Source organism: Cnephaeus nilssonii (assembly GCF_951640355.1).
Source record: "Cnephaeus nilssonii genome assembly, chromosome: 14".
In the NCBI taxonomy this organism is placed as follows: domain Eukaryota; kingdom Metazoa; phylum Chordata; class Mammalia; order Chiroptera; family Vespertilionidae; genus Cnephaeus; species Cnephaeus nilssonii.
The window spans coordinates 17,418,954-17,435,096 of NC_137085.1; the positions used below are offsets into that span (position 1 = coordinate 17,418,954).

The 16,143-nt window shown below is 40.2% G+C and overlaps 1 protein-coding gene across 1 annotated transcript in view; it reads right to left on the reverse strand.

Moving 5' to 3' along the window:
• HSDL2 (hydroxysteroid dehydrogenase like 2) overlaps nucleotides 1-6,434 on the reverse strand; it is a 45,619-nt gene extending 39,185 nt beyond the window's left edge. Inside the window, exon 1 of the mRNA XM_079791058.1 lies at nucleotides 6,297-6,434. Coding sequence (XP_079647184.1) covers nucleotides 6,297-6,313 — 17 coding nt within the window. The 5' untranslated portion in view covers nucleotides 6,314-6,434. The remainder of the gene's footprint in view (nucleotides 1-6,296) is intronic.
• Nucleotides 6,435-16,143: the final 9,709 nt, after the last annotated feature.

Sequence of the window (16,143 nt, forward strand, 5' to 3'; positions counted from 1 at the left end):
TAAATGCAGCCTTATGAATGATCTCAACTTGTAGTATGGAGAGCAGAAACCACTCAACCCAAAGATCTATGAATAATAATAAATCATTGGTTTATCTTTTAAATGTGCTCTTTAATCTACCCAGAATTTTTGTATACAAATTGAGGTAGGGATCCAATTATACTTCTTCCCATATGAATAACCAACTGCCAAAGTCTGAAAAGCCCATCTTTCCTACAGATATTTGATGCCAGCCTTGTTCAAGCCTGAGTCTCCTACTCTAGCCAGTTTGGGTAAGTGGATAGAGCATCTGCCCTTGGACTGAAGGGTCCTGGGTTTGATTCCAGTCAAGGGCATGTACCTCAGTTGGGGTTGCAGGCTCGATCTGGGCACTGGTCAGGGCAAGTGTGAGACGCAAGGAACTAATGTGTCTCTCTCACATAGATGTTTCTTTCTCTCCCCCTCCCTTCCACTCTCTCTAAAAATAAGTCAATGGAAAAATATCCTCACATGAGGCTTAACAACAACAACAAAATAAAGATCGAGTCTCCAGAAATAAATAGATCTCTTTCTAGGTGTTCTTTTATGTTCCACTGGCCTACAAAAATTGCAGTGTCTTCACTATAATAGCTTTATCAGTCCTGATAACTGATAATGCTAATACTTCCAATTTGTTGTTCTTCAAGAGTTTCTTGGCTATACTTGAACCTTCGGCTTTTTCACATATATTTCAGAATCAGCTTAGCTAACTGCATAAATAAAATCAGTTGGAATTTTGATAGAAATTATACTAAGTCTATAATTAAATTTGGAAAGAACAGACATCTTTATGATACTCAGTGCTCCAATCCATGAACATGGTATCACGCTCTATCTATTTAAGACTTCTTTAGTATCTTTCAATAAGTTGCATCATTTTCTACAAAAAGGTATTACAAATCTTCCGTTGGCTTTATTCCCAGGTACATCATTGTTTTTAACTTTTTATTTGTAAATAATTTACAAGAAAAATTGCAAGAATAAGAACAGTACAAAGAATACACATATATCCTTTGCCCAGATTCATATATTATTAACATTTTGCCCTACGGCTTTAGCATTTATGCTCATTCTCTCTTTCCCTTTCTCTTTCCGTGTATCCTTTTTTTTTTTAACTAGTTAAATGCAAGTTGAATATGTCATGGCCTATTATTTTATATAACCACTGTAGAGTTATCAACTTCAGTAAATATTACACTGATACAATAACTACTTTTATCTAATATACTGCCAATATTTAATTTTGTCAATTGATGCAATAATATCCTTTTTTAAAAAATATATTTTTTTATTGATTTCAGAAAGAGGAAGGGAGAGGGAGAGAGATAGAAACATCAATGATGATGAGAATCATCGATCAGCTGCCTCCTGCAGCCCTCTACTGGGTATCAAGCCCACAACCCAGGCAGGCATGTGCCCTGATCAGGAATCGAACCGTGACCTCCTGGTTCATAGGTCGACATTCAGCCACTGAGCCATGCTGGTCGGACCAATAATTCCCTTTAGAGCAGTGGTCACAAACCTTTTGGACCTCAAGGACCACTGTTTGGCAACCGCTGCTTTAGAGTAACTTTTGCCCTCCAGTACATAATCCAGTTTAAGATCAGATAGTGCATTTAGATGTCATATCTCTTTAGTCTTCTTTAAACTAGAACGTTTTTGCAACCTCTCTTGTGTTTTATGATATTGACTTTTTGAAGAATACAGTGCCACTTATTTTTAAAAATAAATGCTGCCCTAACCAGTTGGGCTCAGTGGATAGAGCGTCGGCCTGTGGACTCAAGGCTTCCAGGTTCGATTCCAGTCAAGGGCATGTACCTTGGTTGCGGGCACATCCCCGGTAGGGGGTGTGCAGGAGGCAGCTGATGGATGTTTCTCTCTCATCGATGTTTCTAATTCTCTATCCCTCTCCCTTCCTCTCTGTAAAAAATCAATAAAATATATTTTAAAAAATAAAAATAAACACTTCTTATGAAAAGAAGGAAGAAAGGAAGGACCCCAAATTCCTCACTACATAGTTGGCTAAAACTTACTAATGTGGAGATAACCTATACTAAAATTTACCAAAATTCTCTGGTACCTGAAAATCAGAATAAAGGTGATAAATTTTTAAACTATTTTATTATGTTTTTAAAACATATTTTTATTGATTTGAGAGAGGAAGGGGGAGGGAGAGAGAGAAACATCAATGATGAGAGAGAAGCATCAATTGGCTGCTCCCTGCATGCCTCACACTGGAGATCGAGCCTGCAACCTGGGCATGTGCTATGTCTGGGAATCGAACCCTGACCTCCTGGTTTATAGGTCGAGACTCAACCACTTAGCCACACCGGCCAGGCTATTTTAAAAAATAAAATCACTTTAAAAAACTATACAAGCTATTTTAAAGTTCGTTTGGAAAAATAAGCATTCAAGAATAACCAGGAAAATTCTTAAAAAAGAATCCAAATGAAGCAGGAGCTGGCCTTCCCAATATTAAAACGTTTTAGAAAACTAGAGTATTTAAAATAGCTTGGTACTGGTAATTGAAAAGACAGACCAAGTAATAGAATCCAAAAGTCAAGAATCAACCCCTCTACATACAAGAATTTAATATATGATAGATGTGGGATTTCTAACAGGAAGGAAAAGATCACTAGTCAGTCAACGGTGCTGGAACAACTATAAAGCCAACCAACTGAACCAAAATGAAGTGGGTTTCCTAATTCAATTCCTATGCCAAAATAGTATGTAAAACAGTATTTCATCTCAAAAGGTTGAAAAAACCTGAGATTCAAAGAAAATCCCAAAACAAAAATACTAGGTGAATACTTACCAATGAAAAAAATCTTTTTTAAACGATGTTTTTATTGATTTGAGAGACAGAGAAGGGAGAGAGAGAAAGAAGGGAGAGAAGAAGAGAGAAACATTGATAAGAAGAGAAACATCAATTGGCTGCCTCCTGCACAAGCCCCACTGGGGACCAAGCCCCATCCTGGGCGTGTGCCCTTACCAGAATTGAACGGGCAACCTCTCGGGTGTATGGGACAATACTCAACCAACGGAGCCACACTGGCCAGGGCCCAATTTTTAAAAATCTTGGCCCTGGCAGGTTTTGCTTAGTGGTAAGAGTGAGGACCGAAGGGTCTCGGGTTCGATTCCTGGTCAAGGGCACACCTCAGTTGCCGTTTTGGGGCGTGTGTGGGAGGCAACCAGTTGATGTGTCTCTCTCACATAGATGTTTCTCTCTGTCTCTCTTTCTCTCTTACTCCACCTCCTCCCTCCCTTCCACTCTTGCTCTAAAGATCAATGGGAAAAATATCCTTGGGTGGGGATTAAAAAAATAAAAATACAAATCTTGGTTTAAGATGGCCTTATAGGTTTGCACAAAAACACAAACACCTTAAAAGAAAAGACTGATAACTATGACACAATAAAAACACATTCTACATGATAAAATTACATAATCAAAGTCAAGATAAAGTTTAAAAACTGAAAAAAAAAACAATTTTTTTTAAAAATAGAGCTCTCAGAGATCAATCAAAAACTTTATTGTGTAAGCCAGGCAAAGAAAAAGATACAAAGATGGCTTTAAATCAGAATTTCTCAATTTCTGTACTATTTTGAACTAGATAATTCTTTGTTATAGGGGGTTACCTTGCCCATTATAGGGTATTTACCAGCTTCCTGGACTCCAACTATTAGATACCAGCCTCTTAATTGTGGCAATCAAAAATGTTCCCAGCCCTGGCCAGTGTGGCTCCGTTGGTTGGGCATTGTCCCTTGCACCTGGAGGTAACCGGATTGGTTCCTGATCAGGGTACATGCCCAGGTTGTGGGCTCAATCCCCAGGGAGGGGGACATACAGGAGGCAGCCAATCAGTATTTCTTTCTCTCCCTTCTTCTCTCTCTAAAATAAACAAACAAACAAACAAACAAATAAATGTTCCCAGATATTTTCAAACATCCTATGGGGTCAAAAGTGCTCTTTTGAGGACCACTGCTTTAAACATACCAAAGATCCTCATGATTCAAATTTTTACTATAATGAGGTTCCATTTTTCCCTCTAGATTTTTATGATCAAAACAAACATTTTTATTATCAAGCTGTTTGCCAGTGTGTTGGATTAGGAAATCTCATTCATCCTTTTGGGCGTGCAACCTTTTGAGAGGGCTGTTAGTATTAGCTATCAAAATTTAAAGTGCATATATTTTTTGATCCAGCAACCTCACTTCCAGGAACTTCTCATGTGGATATACTCAAATATGTGCAAAGAGGTGAATATGTGGATAATCATTGTAGCAAAGATGGTGTAACAAAAAACTAGAAATGATCCGATGATATCCAATGATGGATCTGGTTAAATCAATTATGGTACATCAATAGAATACTATGTAACCATGAAAAGGAGAAAAGAGTCTGGCTGGTGTGGCTCAGTGGTTGAGCATCGGCCTATAAACCAGATCATGGTTTGATTCCCAATCAGGACACATGCCCAGGTTGTGGGCTCAGTCCCCAGTGGGGGGCGTGCAGGAGGCAACCAATTGATGATTCCCTCTCATCATTGATATTTCTATCTCTCTCTCCTCCATTCTTCTCTCTAAAATCAATAAAAATATACTAAAAAAAAAAGGAAAGAAGAGTTATATGTATTGAAAATGTGTGTCCTTAGACATATAGGTACAGAGAGAGTTTGCTACCATTAAAAGTGGTGTATGCAATGCAATCTACAGAGGATGTATTATAGAACAGTACACTTGAAACTTATATAATCTTATTAGCCAATGTCAACCCAATAAATTTAATAATTTTAAAAAATGTGGTGTGTGTGTGTTTAGGGTGATATACAAAATCCTATCCTAGCCTATATAATAAAAGGGTAATATGCAAATCGACCAAACGACGGAACAACCGGTCGCTATGACGTGCACTGACCACCAGGGTGTAGATGTTCAAAGCAGGAGCTGCCCAGCCAGAAGCTGGGCTGACGGCTGGTGAGCACAATGGTGGTGGTGGGAGCTTCTCCCACCTCCACGGCAGCACTAAGGATGTCCAACTGCCAGCTTAGGCACGGGGAGCGGGCCTGAGCTGTCAGTGAGACATCCCCCGAGGGTTCCCTGACCGGAAAGGGTGCAGGCCGGGCTGAGGGACCGCCCCCTCCAGTGCACGAATGCTGTGCACCAGGACTCTAGTATATTTATAAATGCACAGAATATTTTTGGAAAAATACCAGAGAGTAACAGAATTGTTAGTTAGGGATGACAAAAACTCACTTTTGAGCTGTTTAAATCTTTTGGCCATGTGTTTGCATGTTTCAAGCAAATTACATAATGCCCATGCTACTTAGCTCAATATACCCATACTTTATAGAAACAAAGCAGAACGGTGGGTTGCCAGGAGCTGGGGAAGGAGGGAAGTTGTTTAAATGGGTATTGAGTTTTCTAAGTTGAAAAAGTTCCAAAGATTGGTTGCACAACCATGTGAATATTCTTTCTGCATATGATGTTGTTAATCCTCACCCGAGATATTTTTCCATTGATTTTTAGAGAGTGGAAGGGAGTAGAGACAGAGAGAAAGCAGCAGATGGATTGCCTCCTCTAGGAGCTCCTACAAGGCCATGGGTTCCAACTTGCAACCCAGTACAAGCCCTTAACTGAAATAGAAAATGGGATACTTGAGTCCACGGTGGGACGATCAATCCACTGAGCTAAACCGGCTAGGGCTGAATATACTTACTACTGAACTATACACTTAAAAATGGTTAAGATGGCAATTTTTATTGTGTATTTTACCACAATTAAAAGTATTTTAAAGCGAAAAAAATCCCGTCAAAAATATCTATAAGATTAGTTTTATTAGTTACTCACTTGAAAGTCACTTTTTAAATAGTCCATTATTTTATTTTTCCAGAATTGAGCGTTCTGCCCAAGAGAACAACGCATTAGGTGCACGAGTGTTCCAGTGACCTTTCACCTAGAACTTTCATGCCTTCAGCTATGGCTCAAGCCAAGATGGGGCCGGCCCTACGGGCGGCGGGGCAGCCCACTCAGGGCCCTTTACCTGCGGAAGAAGATTATATATGGCTGCCACCCTGAAGTATACAACTTTGGGTTACTTTTCATGCGTTATAGCAATTCTAGGAACACTGCGTCCAGCGCGATCCAGCATTCCGGAGCGCGACGGGCAGCTTCCTAAGCCCTCCCACCGCCGCCGCCGCCGCCGCCGGGCCCCTCGGGCCATCCACTCAGGCGCACTCCGCGCGGCCCGGCCTTTCCCCGCGGCTCCCCGGTCCCCTTACCCGGTATTGGGTAACATGACTTTCGCAGTTCGGAATCGGGGGCGACAGCAACGGCAGCGAGTGTACAGTGACAGGCTGTCCTTTCCTCCGCATTTAGTCCCGCCCCAGACCCCGCCCCGAGGCCCCGCCCCGAGGTCTGCGAGGACGGGGTGCTGGAAGCCGGACGTTGCTGAGTGCGCGTGCGCACGCGGGGGCCCTCCCCGGCGCTCGGCGCTAGTTACTACTTCCCCTTACCCGACCGTGGAAACCGGCTCTCTGCGCAAGCGCCGTGGGAGACAACTCTGCCCCGCCCCTCTCGCGGGCTCTACAGTGACAATCGGTCTCCCGCCCGCGCGTAGAATACTGGGCGCGTCACCTGCTGCGTGCGCCTTTGCACGGCCCATTAAGAATTCCAGGTCACAGGGCTGCGTTCCGTTGTCAGCGGGGTCTCCGTTTGAGTCGTGCTTTAGGACCTGGACTCTGCCCTGGGAATGCTTTGACTCTCGGACTTATCTCCTGCCACGCGCAAACCTGGGCGTCTGTCCGGCTGCACGCCCTCCCTCGGAGGCTGCCCTCAGGAACGATTTTCCTCGCAGATACTTTAGGTCCGAAGCCCAGCGAGTGTCGCATTTCCACTCCCACGGAATCTGGACTAAAGCCGGTCTGACCTCGCGGGGCTGTAGATGGCACTGGTGAGGGGGAGCTTCTGGATCCGAGCTCTTTGCAATAGTCACACCAAAGAATTCAGTTAACTCTGATTTTTTTACTCTTAGCCGATATCTCAACGAGGCAATCTCCAAACTCAGTGACGGAATAAGGCTAATTCCGTGATCCAATATTGCTTTTGGTAGTACATCTTGGGCATGACTCAGCTACCCTAATGAACTAAAGACTGGCATATATTTAGGTAGACATGAAGACATTGCTTTGTATTGTGAAGTGGTAGAACAGGATGATAAAGTTCTTTCTGGGACTAGTTAGAGAAACCAGCTTGGCGACTCCTAAAGAGCTCTATTTACTCATGTATGCCACTTGCCAGTCCCCTATAGACATTTGAATTTACGATCCATGATATGATGTTTAGATACTCGGGAGGAATTTTCTTATTCAACTGATATTAGCTCCTGCTATGGGCTGGTCACTGGAGCTACAGGCAGGGCAAAAAAGACAAAGGTCTCTGTCTATGAGGGAGGAATGAGGAGTAGCCAATGTGTACTTTAGACTATCCTATATCCTATATAATAAAAGCCTAATATGCAAATTGACCAAACAGTGGAACAACTGGTGAACAACCGGTCGCTATGATGCTCATTGACCACCAGGGGGCAGATGCTCAATGCAGGAGCTGCCCACAGGCCCCAGGCCAGTCAAGGTGGGTGTGAGTGGCCCCCCCATCACTCCATCGATCACCCCACAGAGGGAGGCGACCAGAGGCCAAGGTGAGTGCCAGCGGGGGAGCCCCCCCCCCATCACCCGCCGGTCTCCCCACAGATCGGCCCTGATCGCCGGCCAGGCCTAGGGAACCCTACCCGTGCATGAATTTCATGCACCAGGCCTATAGTTGTAAATATGAAGTGTTTTAGAAAGATTATTGATAGAGACTGTCATTAAAAAAAAAAAACTATACTCAAGAAAGTGAAAGGCAACTATAGAATGGAGAAAATATTTTCAAATCAAATATCTGATAAAGTCTAGTATCCAGAATATATAAAGAACTCTTAACTCAGCAACAAAAAGATGAACCCAATTGAAAAATGAACAAAGGATCTGAGTAGACCTTTCTCCAAAGAAGTCATACAAATGGCCAGCAAGTACATTAAAAGATGCTCAACATCATTAATTATTAGGGAAATTCAAATCAAATCCAAAATGAGATTTCACTTTACCGACTAGGATGGTTATAATAGAAAAAAAAAAAAAAAAGGAAGTAAGTGTTGGCCAGGATGTAGAGAAATTGGAACCTCCTTACATGGCTGATAGGGATGTAAAATGGCATAGCCACTTTGGAAAACAGCTTTGCAATTCCTCAAAAGTTAAACATCTGTTACCAGCTACTGGATATTCACATGCAATTACATTTTTAAATGCACACCCGAGAAATGAAAACATTCAGAATAACCACCAGATGGCACTGTTAAATATTCAAAATAAAATACCACAAAATGTTAATTTATTAACAAAATTGTGATCAATTATAACCTGATTTGGATTAAGGCAAAAATAGCATGAGGTTCTCTGTAGGACTCCCATAAAGGGGAAATAAAAAGAGGTATACATTTGAAATTCCTTAAAACTGCATCATTAAAATAGTACGATACTCTAATTCATTTTTATATTATTTAAATTATCATAAAATAGTCAAGCTTGTCTTCACTTTATGACTTATAAAGTCTATTAAGTTTAATTCTCCAATATTAAAAAGTAATTCTCAGATATATAGGAAATTGAAAAAGCCAACTTAAATTGAAATATCAAAAGATAAAACACTGAAAACTTTAATATTAAATTATCAAAAAAGGACTCTTGTAGAAGAAAAAGGACTCTTCTAACCCTGGCTCCTTGTATAAAAATATACTTTTAAGTGTATAATGAAGTAACATTCACATTTGTTGACCATAACCCGCATAAGGAAATAAATTTTATCCAGACCCAAAATCCAGTTTTCTATTCTATTTTAATCTATTATATCTTATCCTGTTCTTTTAAAATTGATCATAACCTAGTAAATTATTTTGATGACTCATTAATGGATCATAACCTACCCTTTGGAAAGTATTGCTTTAGCCCAGCTGGCTTGGCTCAGTAGTTGAGCATCCACCTATGAACCAGGAGGGGGCATGCAGGAGGCAGCCAATCAGTGATTCTCATCATTGATGTTTCTCTCCTTTCTGAAATCAATAAAATTATATTTCAAACAAAGAAACATTGCTTTAGTGTGTTGTAATTTTTGAACTTGCCTTTTAAGATATCCTAGGTCTCTCCAGTCAAATACAAATTACTAATTAATGGTCAGAGGCCAACAGGATGTGACTAAGAGCAGGTGGAGGCTTTCAACGGCTTTGAATGTCAGGGATCTCAAAACTTTCCATTTCTTTCATCCACAAAACAGCACACCTAGTTCAGAAGCTTAAATGGGGAAATCCTCAGGATTTTGAGGGTATGGCAGTTGTTTCTGATAATGAACCAAATCTTTCTCATAGGACTCCTAGCTTTGCCTTTTGTTGCTCAATGAATTATTGCCAATAATTATTTAATAACTATTGGATATTAACCTCACTGCTGTATTTTAATCTCTATATATATCTGGTAATACATGATTCCAACAATCTAGACAAAGTGGAAGTTTCTAATACTACCCTTCAGAGGTAATCATTGTTAACAGTTTGGCATATATCCTTTAAGATTTTAACATTTTTATATAGATTTTGATCATTTTTAAAGTATAGGGGAGATATCTATAATAATAAAAGCATAATATGCTAATTAGACCAGACGTCCTTCTGGACAACCTTTCAGATGAAGCCAGGGCTGCAAGGGAAGTCCAGCTCCTGCGTGCCAGAGGGAAGAGGGTGCCGGCAACCTGGGGAAGGAAGGCCTACTCCTGCACGAATTTCGTGCATCAGGTCTCTAGTCTATATAATAAAAGCCTAAGGAACCTGTACAGCAGAACGACCAGAACGACTGGTTGCTATGATGTGCACTGACCACCAGGGGGCAGACGCTCAATGCAGGAGCTGCCCTCTGGTCATCGATGCACTCCCACAGGGGGAGTGCCGCTCAGCCAGAAGCCGGGCTCATGGCTGGCAAGCGCAGCAGCAGTGGCAGGAGCCTCTCCTGCTTCCGTGGCAGCACTAAGGAGCAGCGAGCCAAGTGGTAAGGAGCAAGGGGTCCCGGACTGCGAGAGGGCGCAGGCCGGGCTGGAGGAACTAGTATACTATGTTGTTTTGGAACTGCTTTTGTTTTACTCAATGCTTCATAGACATCTTCCCAAGTTTACACCTATAAGTTTATCTTAATAATAGGTGCATAATTTTCTTTTATAGTAATGTACTCCATATTAATTTTACCATTGTCATTTTTGATGGACATTAAAGATATTTTAAAATTATCTTTATGATAAACAACATTGCAATAAAAGTCTTTGTGCATGTATCACTCTTCACTAACCATATTACATTTCCTTAGAATTTCCTGGTTTGCTCAGTAGATATACACATTTAATACCCTTCAGCTAAAGATTGTGCTAATAATTTACACCAAGATTTCTCAACCTTGCCATTATTGACCTTTTGGGTTGGATAATCCTTTGTTGTAGGAGTCTACAGTGTACTGTAATGTGTTTAGTAGCATTCCTGGCCTGTATCCACTATATGCTATTATTTTATTTATTAATTTATCTTGTTAATCCTCATCCGAGGATATTTTTTCGTTGATTTTTAGGGAGAGTGGAAGAGAGAGGGAACGACAGATAGAAACATTGATGTGAGAGAAACACATGGATGGTTGCCTCCTGCACGTGCCCTGACCAGGGCTGGGGCTGGGGAGGAGCCTGCAACCAAGGTATGTGCCCTTGACTGGAACTGAACCCTTTGGTCTGCAGGTCGACACTCTATCCACCGACCCAAACCATCTAGGGCTCCACTATATGATATTATTCCCCTCTCCTAGTTTTCTTTGTTCAATGTGGTAAAATATACATAAAATTTACCATTTTAACTATTTGTAAGGGTATATTTCAGTAGCACTGAGTACATTCACATTGTTGTGTAACCAACGCTAACATCCATCTCCATGCCTTCCAGTTTTAACAACTAAAAATGTCTCCAAAAATATTAAATGTTCCCTGGAGGGCAAAATTGTCCTGGTTGTTTACACCATCACAGAGTTGAATGAGAAAGCCAAAATGTCAATATCATTAGAAGGAGGAGGAGGAGGAGGAGGAGGAGGAGGAGGAGGAGGAGGAGGAGGAGGAGGAGGAGAGAAAGAAAGAAAGAAAGAAAGAAAGAAAGAAAGAAAGAAAGAAAGAAAGAAAGAAAGAAAGAAAGAAGGAAGGAAGGAAGGAAGGAAGGAAGGAAGGAAGGAAGGAAGGAAGGAAGGAAGGAAGGAAGGAAGGAAGGAAGAGAAAGAAAGGAAGGAAGGAAGGAAGGAAGGAAGGAAGGAAGGAAGGAAGGAAGGAAGGAAGGAAGGAAGGAAGGCGAAGGATCTGCAATAGATTAAAGAAGACTTAAAAGACATTACAACTAAATGCAACACATGATCTTGTACTGGATCCTGTATAGAAAAAAAATTGCTATGTTAACACAACCAATTGGAATATGTACTAAATTAAAATATTGTGTCAATGATAAATTTCCTGAATTTGATAACTGTAATGTGGTTATGTAAAAGAATGTCTGGGTTCTTAGTATGAATATTAAGGGGTAAAAGGAAGTGAATATGTACCAACCCTCAAAAGTGTGTGTGTATGTGTGTGTATATAGAGGAAGAGAGGGTGCTAAAACAGGTGATTTGGGATAAAGATACACGAATTCTTTAATTATTACAATTCTTCTGTAAACTTGAATTCAAACTAAAAAGTTTTGTTGTAAGTGAATGAGAATGCTTATTGCTGAGACTATTGTCTGCTCATGCTTTTCAACTCTGGTTCCCTGCTAGTTTTGTTCATCAATGCTTCAGAAAAGGTAACCATAACTACTGCTCCGGATAACATATTAATTAGTCTAGGTCAGTGGATTTCAAACTTCAGTGTATACCAGAATCATCTGAAGAGCTTTGCAAAAAATGCATTAATGGGCCCGACCTCTGGAGTTCCTGATTCACTAGGTCCTGGACAATAGAGTTGAAGAATTTGTATTTCCAACAAGTTTCCAGGTATTGTGAACGCTGTTGGTTGGGGCACAAAAATGTGTTGGCCAGAAGTGCCCAGCCTTGCTTGCAAATTGGAATCACTTAGGGATCTTTAAAAAATTCTAATGCCTGGATCTTACTATCAGGCATTCTAATTAAATAGGAAGTAAACTCTCAGGTAGTTCTAATACTCAGCCAAGATTGAGAATCACTGATCTTGGTCAATGTAATTTCATTCCCCTTGTCAATGCCTTGTTCAGAGTGGGCATATTATCCAGTGTGACAAATGCTGGGGAAAGTTTTCTTACTTTTAAGAAAGACCTTCTAGATGTTATTTCTGGATATGATGCTTGGAACTGCTGCATCTATTCTGCGACCAGAAGAGGAAGTAGCTTTCCCCTTTCCTATAGCTCCTTCAAAGGTAAACTTTCTCCTATAATATACATGAAGGAAAGGTTGGGGGTGGGGGAAGTTGTCTCAGAACCCTCCTGCTAGTTTCCTAATACACTCACTGCTCCAAGGCACACTGTGGGTTTTCCTCACTTTGAGGCTGGCCATCTCTTAGAATTCCGGGAAACATTTCCCTCAGTAGACAAACCAATCCCTTGCATGAGGGCTCGCAGTGGACTGGGTGTGTGGATCATGCCACGTTTCCCTTTTTTGCTCTGTTGGTTTATTTACTACACCATTCCCACACAACTCTTTGCCAATGAGTTGAGTTGAGGCTTACAAAAGTGAATTAGTATACATCACTGATTTTTAATCATTGTGCTGCAAGAACTTTTAAAACATACAATACCTGACTATTTAGTTAGGGGCACTAACCTCTTTTCCCTTAGATTGTCAAATAAAAAAATGACAATAGTCAACACAACTATAGCTGCCCGGTGTGAACTAATCAAAATTATACCTCTTTTGGTTGTTGGGTGGACAAAAATATATTTTTGTTGTGCCGCAGAATTTTAATTATTAGTTTATGTGTGCCATGGGATGAAAAAGGTTGAAAATCGCTGCTATAGATATAAAAAATTAACTTTATATGACAACTGCTATGTGAGAGACTACTATTTGCCTACCCATTACACATTCTTCACTTCTTACCAACGTCTATTATTAGAGGTGGCACTATGCCCAGGAAAAACACTGCATCTCCCAGCCTTTCTTGCAACTAGGAGTGACCATGTGACCAAGTTATGGCTCTTGAGACATAAGTGGAAGATTCTGGACTTCTAGGGAAGCTTCTTTAAAAAAGCTTCTAACCATTTTGTGAGCTTAAGAATGAAAGCCATTCAACAACAATATTGTCATATGCTCACATAATGGAACAAAAAGAGATTGGCATCTTTGATGAACATGAAATGTCATAACAACCCTGAAACCACTACCTCTAGAATTTTGCATGAGAAATAAAATTTCACCTAATTTAACCCTTTGCACTCGCTTGCTTTTTTCTCGATTCCTTTATTCTAATGCTAACCGTGTTGAGTCACACTCGACATCCGAGTGCAAAAGGTTAAGGCACTATTATTTTTAGTTTTCTGTTATATGTATCACAATCTAACTCTTAATGATCCTCAAGGCAAAAGTATAAAAAATTATATAAACCATTGCAGGGGTCGCTCCTGAACACACCCAAATCCCTACTTTGCTCTGGCTTCATATCTGCTTTCATGCCTGAGAGCATGAATTTTGTTCAAATTTCCTTCTTTAAAATGCTTTTTAATATCTCAACCCCTTTCAGGAGATCCCATGCCCCACTCACACATCTATTGGTTGCCTCCTGCACGAGTTCCAACCGGGGCCCAAGCCGGGGAGGAGCCTGCAATGAAGGTAAGTGCCCTTGATTCAAATCGAACCTGGGACGCTTTGGTCCGCAGGCCCGATGCTCCATTCACTGAGCCAAATCGCTAAGGGTGAATTATTCATTCTATTTAGACTATGACTTTAGCAACACAGTCCAAGGTGGGTGTGGTTTCTAAGCCCAGTTCCCTTGGAGATATTTCCACCTAATTCTTCCTGGGGTCCTCACTTAATAGTAACTATTATGTCAAATACACCCACATCGCCCAAAGTCGGGCATTAATTCTGAGACACAGTACTCCACTTAGAGTACATGAACTCTTTCCATGCTGAGAAAGAAACATTTGACTCTTCTATCATCAATATAGCTTCACCTCTGCTCACTATAAAAATAGCATTTTAGCCCTAGCTGGTTTGGCTCAGTGGATAGAGCATTGGCCTGTGGACTGAAGGATCCCGGGTTCGATTCCAGTCAAGGGCATATGCTGGGTGTGAGCTCGATCCTCAGTAGGGGGCGTACAGAAGACCAGCCAATCAATGATTCTCTCTCATTGATGTTTCTATCTCTCTCTGTTCCTTTCCCTTCCCTTCTGAAATCAATAAAAATATATTTAAATAAATAAATAAATAAATAAATAAATAAAATACAAAAATAAAAAATAAAAGTAGCATTTTATTTTGCAGGACAATGTCAGTCCTCTTTTATCTTCTAGCTTTCAAACTGTTCCTACTACCAGGCATTTAAAAAAAAAGAATTTAAAAAAGGGCATTCAAAGTTAGCTTAAGAATCAGGTCCATGATTGAGCCATCTCTTAATGGCCACTACTTTGCTATACAAAGATCAAGCTTTGGAAATACCCCATGTCTTTACTCTGTGCCAACTTATTCTTGAAGGTGTCATCCTCCTACTAACCTTTCCTAAATTAAATTTTATTGTTGAAAGTATTACAGATGTCCCCTTTTTTCCCCACTAAATTAAATTTTTGATTAAGGCTTCAGACTCCCACTGCTCCCGTTGGAGACGCTACATGAAGACTTAGGATCCTCTGACACAGTAATCCTCTACCTCCATGAGTGGGGGTAGGATTGGGGAGGAGATGTGCTTTTCTAGTTACATTAATAACATATTCTCATAGAGAAATGTTCCAGATTGTTCTTTAGTTTTGTTTTTCTGTGACTGACCTTTTGCTTATTTGCCTGTTCAAGGTTAGATATTTGCCTTCCCTGTGGGCTCCTCAGTTACGGTAAACATTTTTTAGAACCATATTCGGGAGGGATAACAACTCTACCCAGTTGTCTGGCATCCCCGGAACCTTTCCACTGACTTTGTAGACTATGATCTGCTTTTTGCATAAGGCTATTGTTTCAATGAAGGACAAATAAGGAAAAAGAAAATAAATATACTCTAACCAATATATTTGGTTCCTTGTTAAGTACTTATGTCAAAAAATTTAGAGGGAAGGTTTGAATTAATGATCACAGTGAAGGCCTTGTTCTAATTGTAAAAAAAAATTATAAAAATTAAAAAATATATATTTTTAAAAAATCCCCACTTAGAGAAATGAGTTACAATCTCTTCCAATCTAGTTTTTAAATGCTGTAGAGGAATAGTGCTATAGCTACAGAATTTTCTGGGGAAAGATTAATTCATTGAAGTTTCATTTAGAAAAATAACAGAATATATAAAGACCCAGGAAACAGTTAACCCATTATCTTTTCTAAAAAGAAAATATTGAGGATGTAATTTTGCCTACTGAAAGATGAATTTTAAAAACAATATTGTCAATGAGAACTCCCCTAAACCAGTGGTGAGTAAACCGCGGCTCTTTGGCCCCTTGAGTGTTCTAATGCCACTTCTTCAAAATAGACTCACCCAGGCCGAAAACCGACTTCTGCGCATGGGCCACAAAGTTTCAATCACACTTCGTGCGCACCTGCACGTGGTATTTTGTGCAAGAGCCACACTCAGGGGCCAAAGAGCCGCATGTGGCTCGCGACATATTTATAAAATTTAATGTGATAGTTACAATTTTTGATAGAAAATTTACATAATGTGAAACTAATATTCTGACAAAATTGACAATAAAGGTAAAGGAGAGAGTCATCAGAGTTGGTGTGAGGGCTAATTTTTTATTTCTCAGAGTGGAGTCAATAAATACCTTGTACATTTTTGCTCCTGAAGTTGATGATTTATGTATGTTATTTAACACTTAAAGATAAT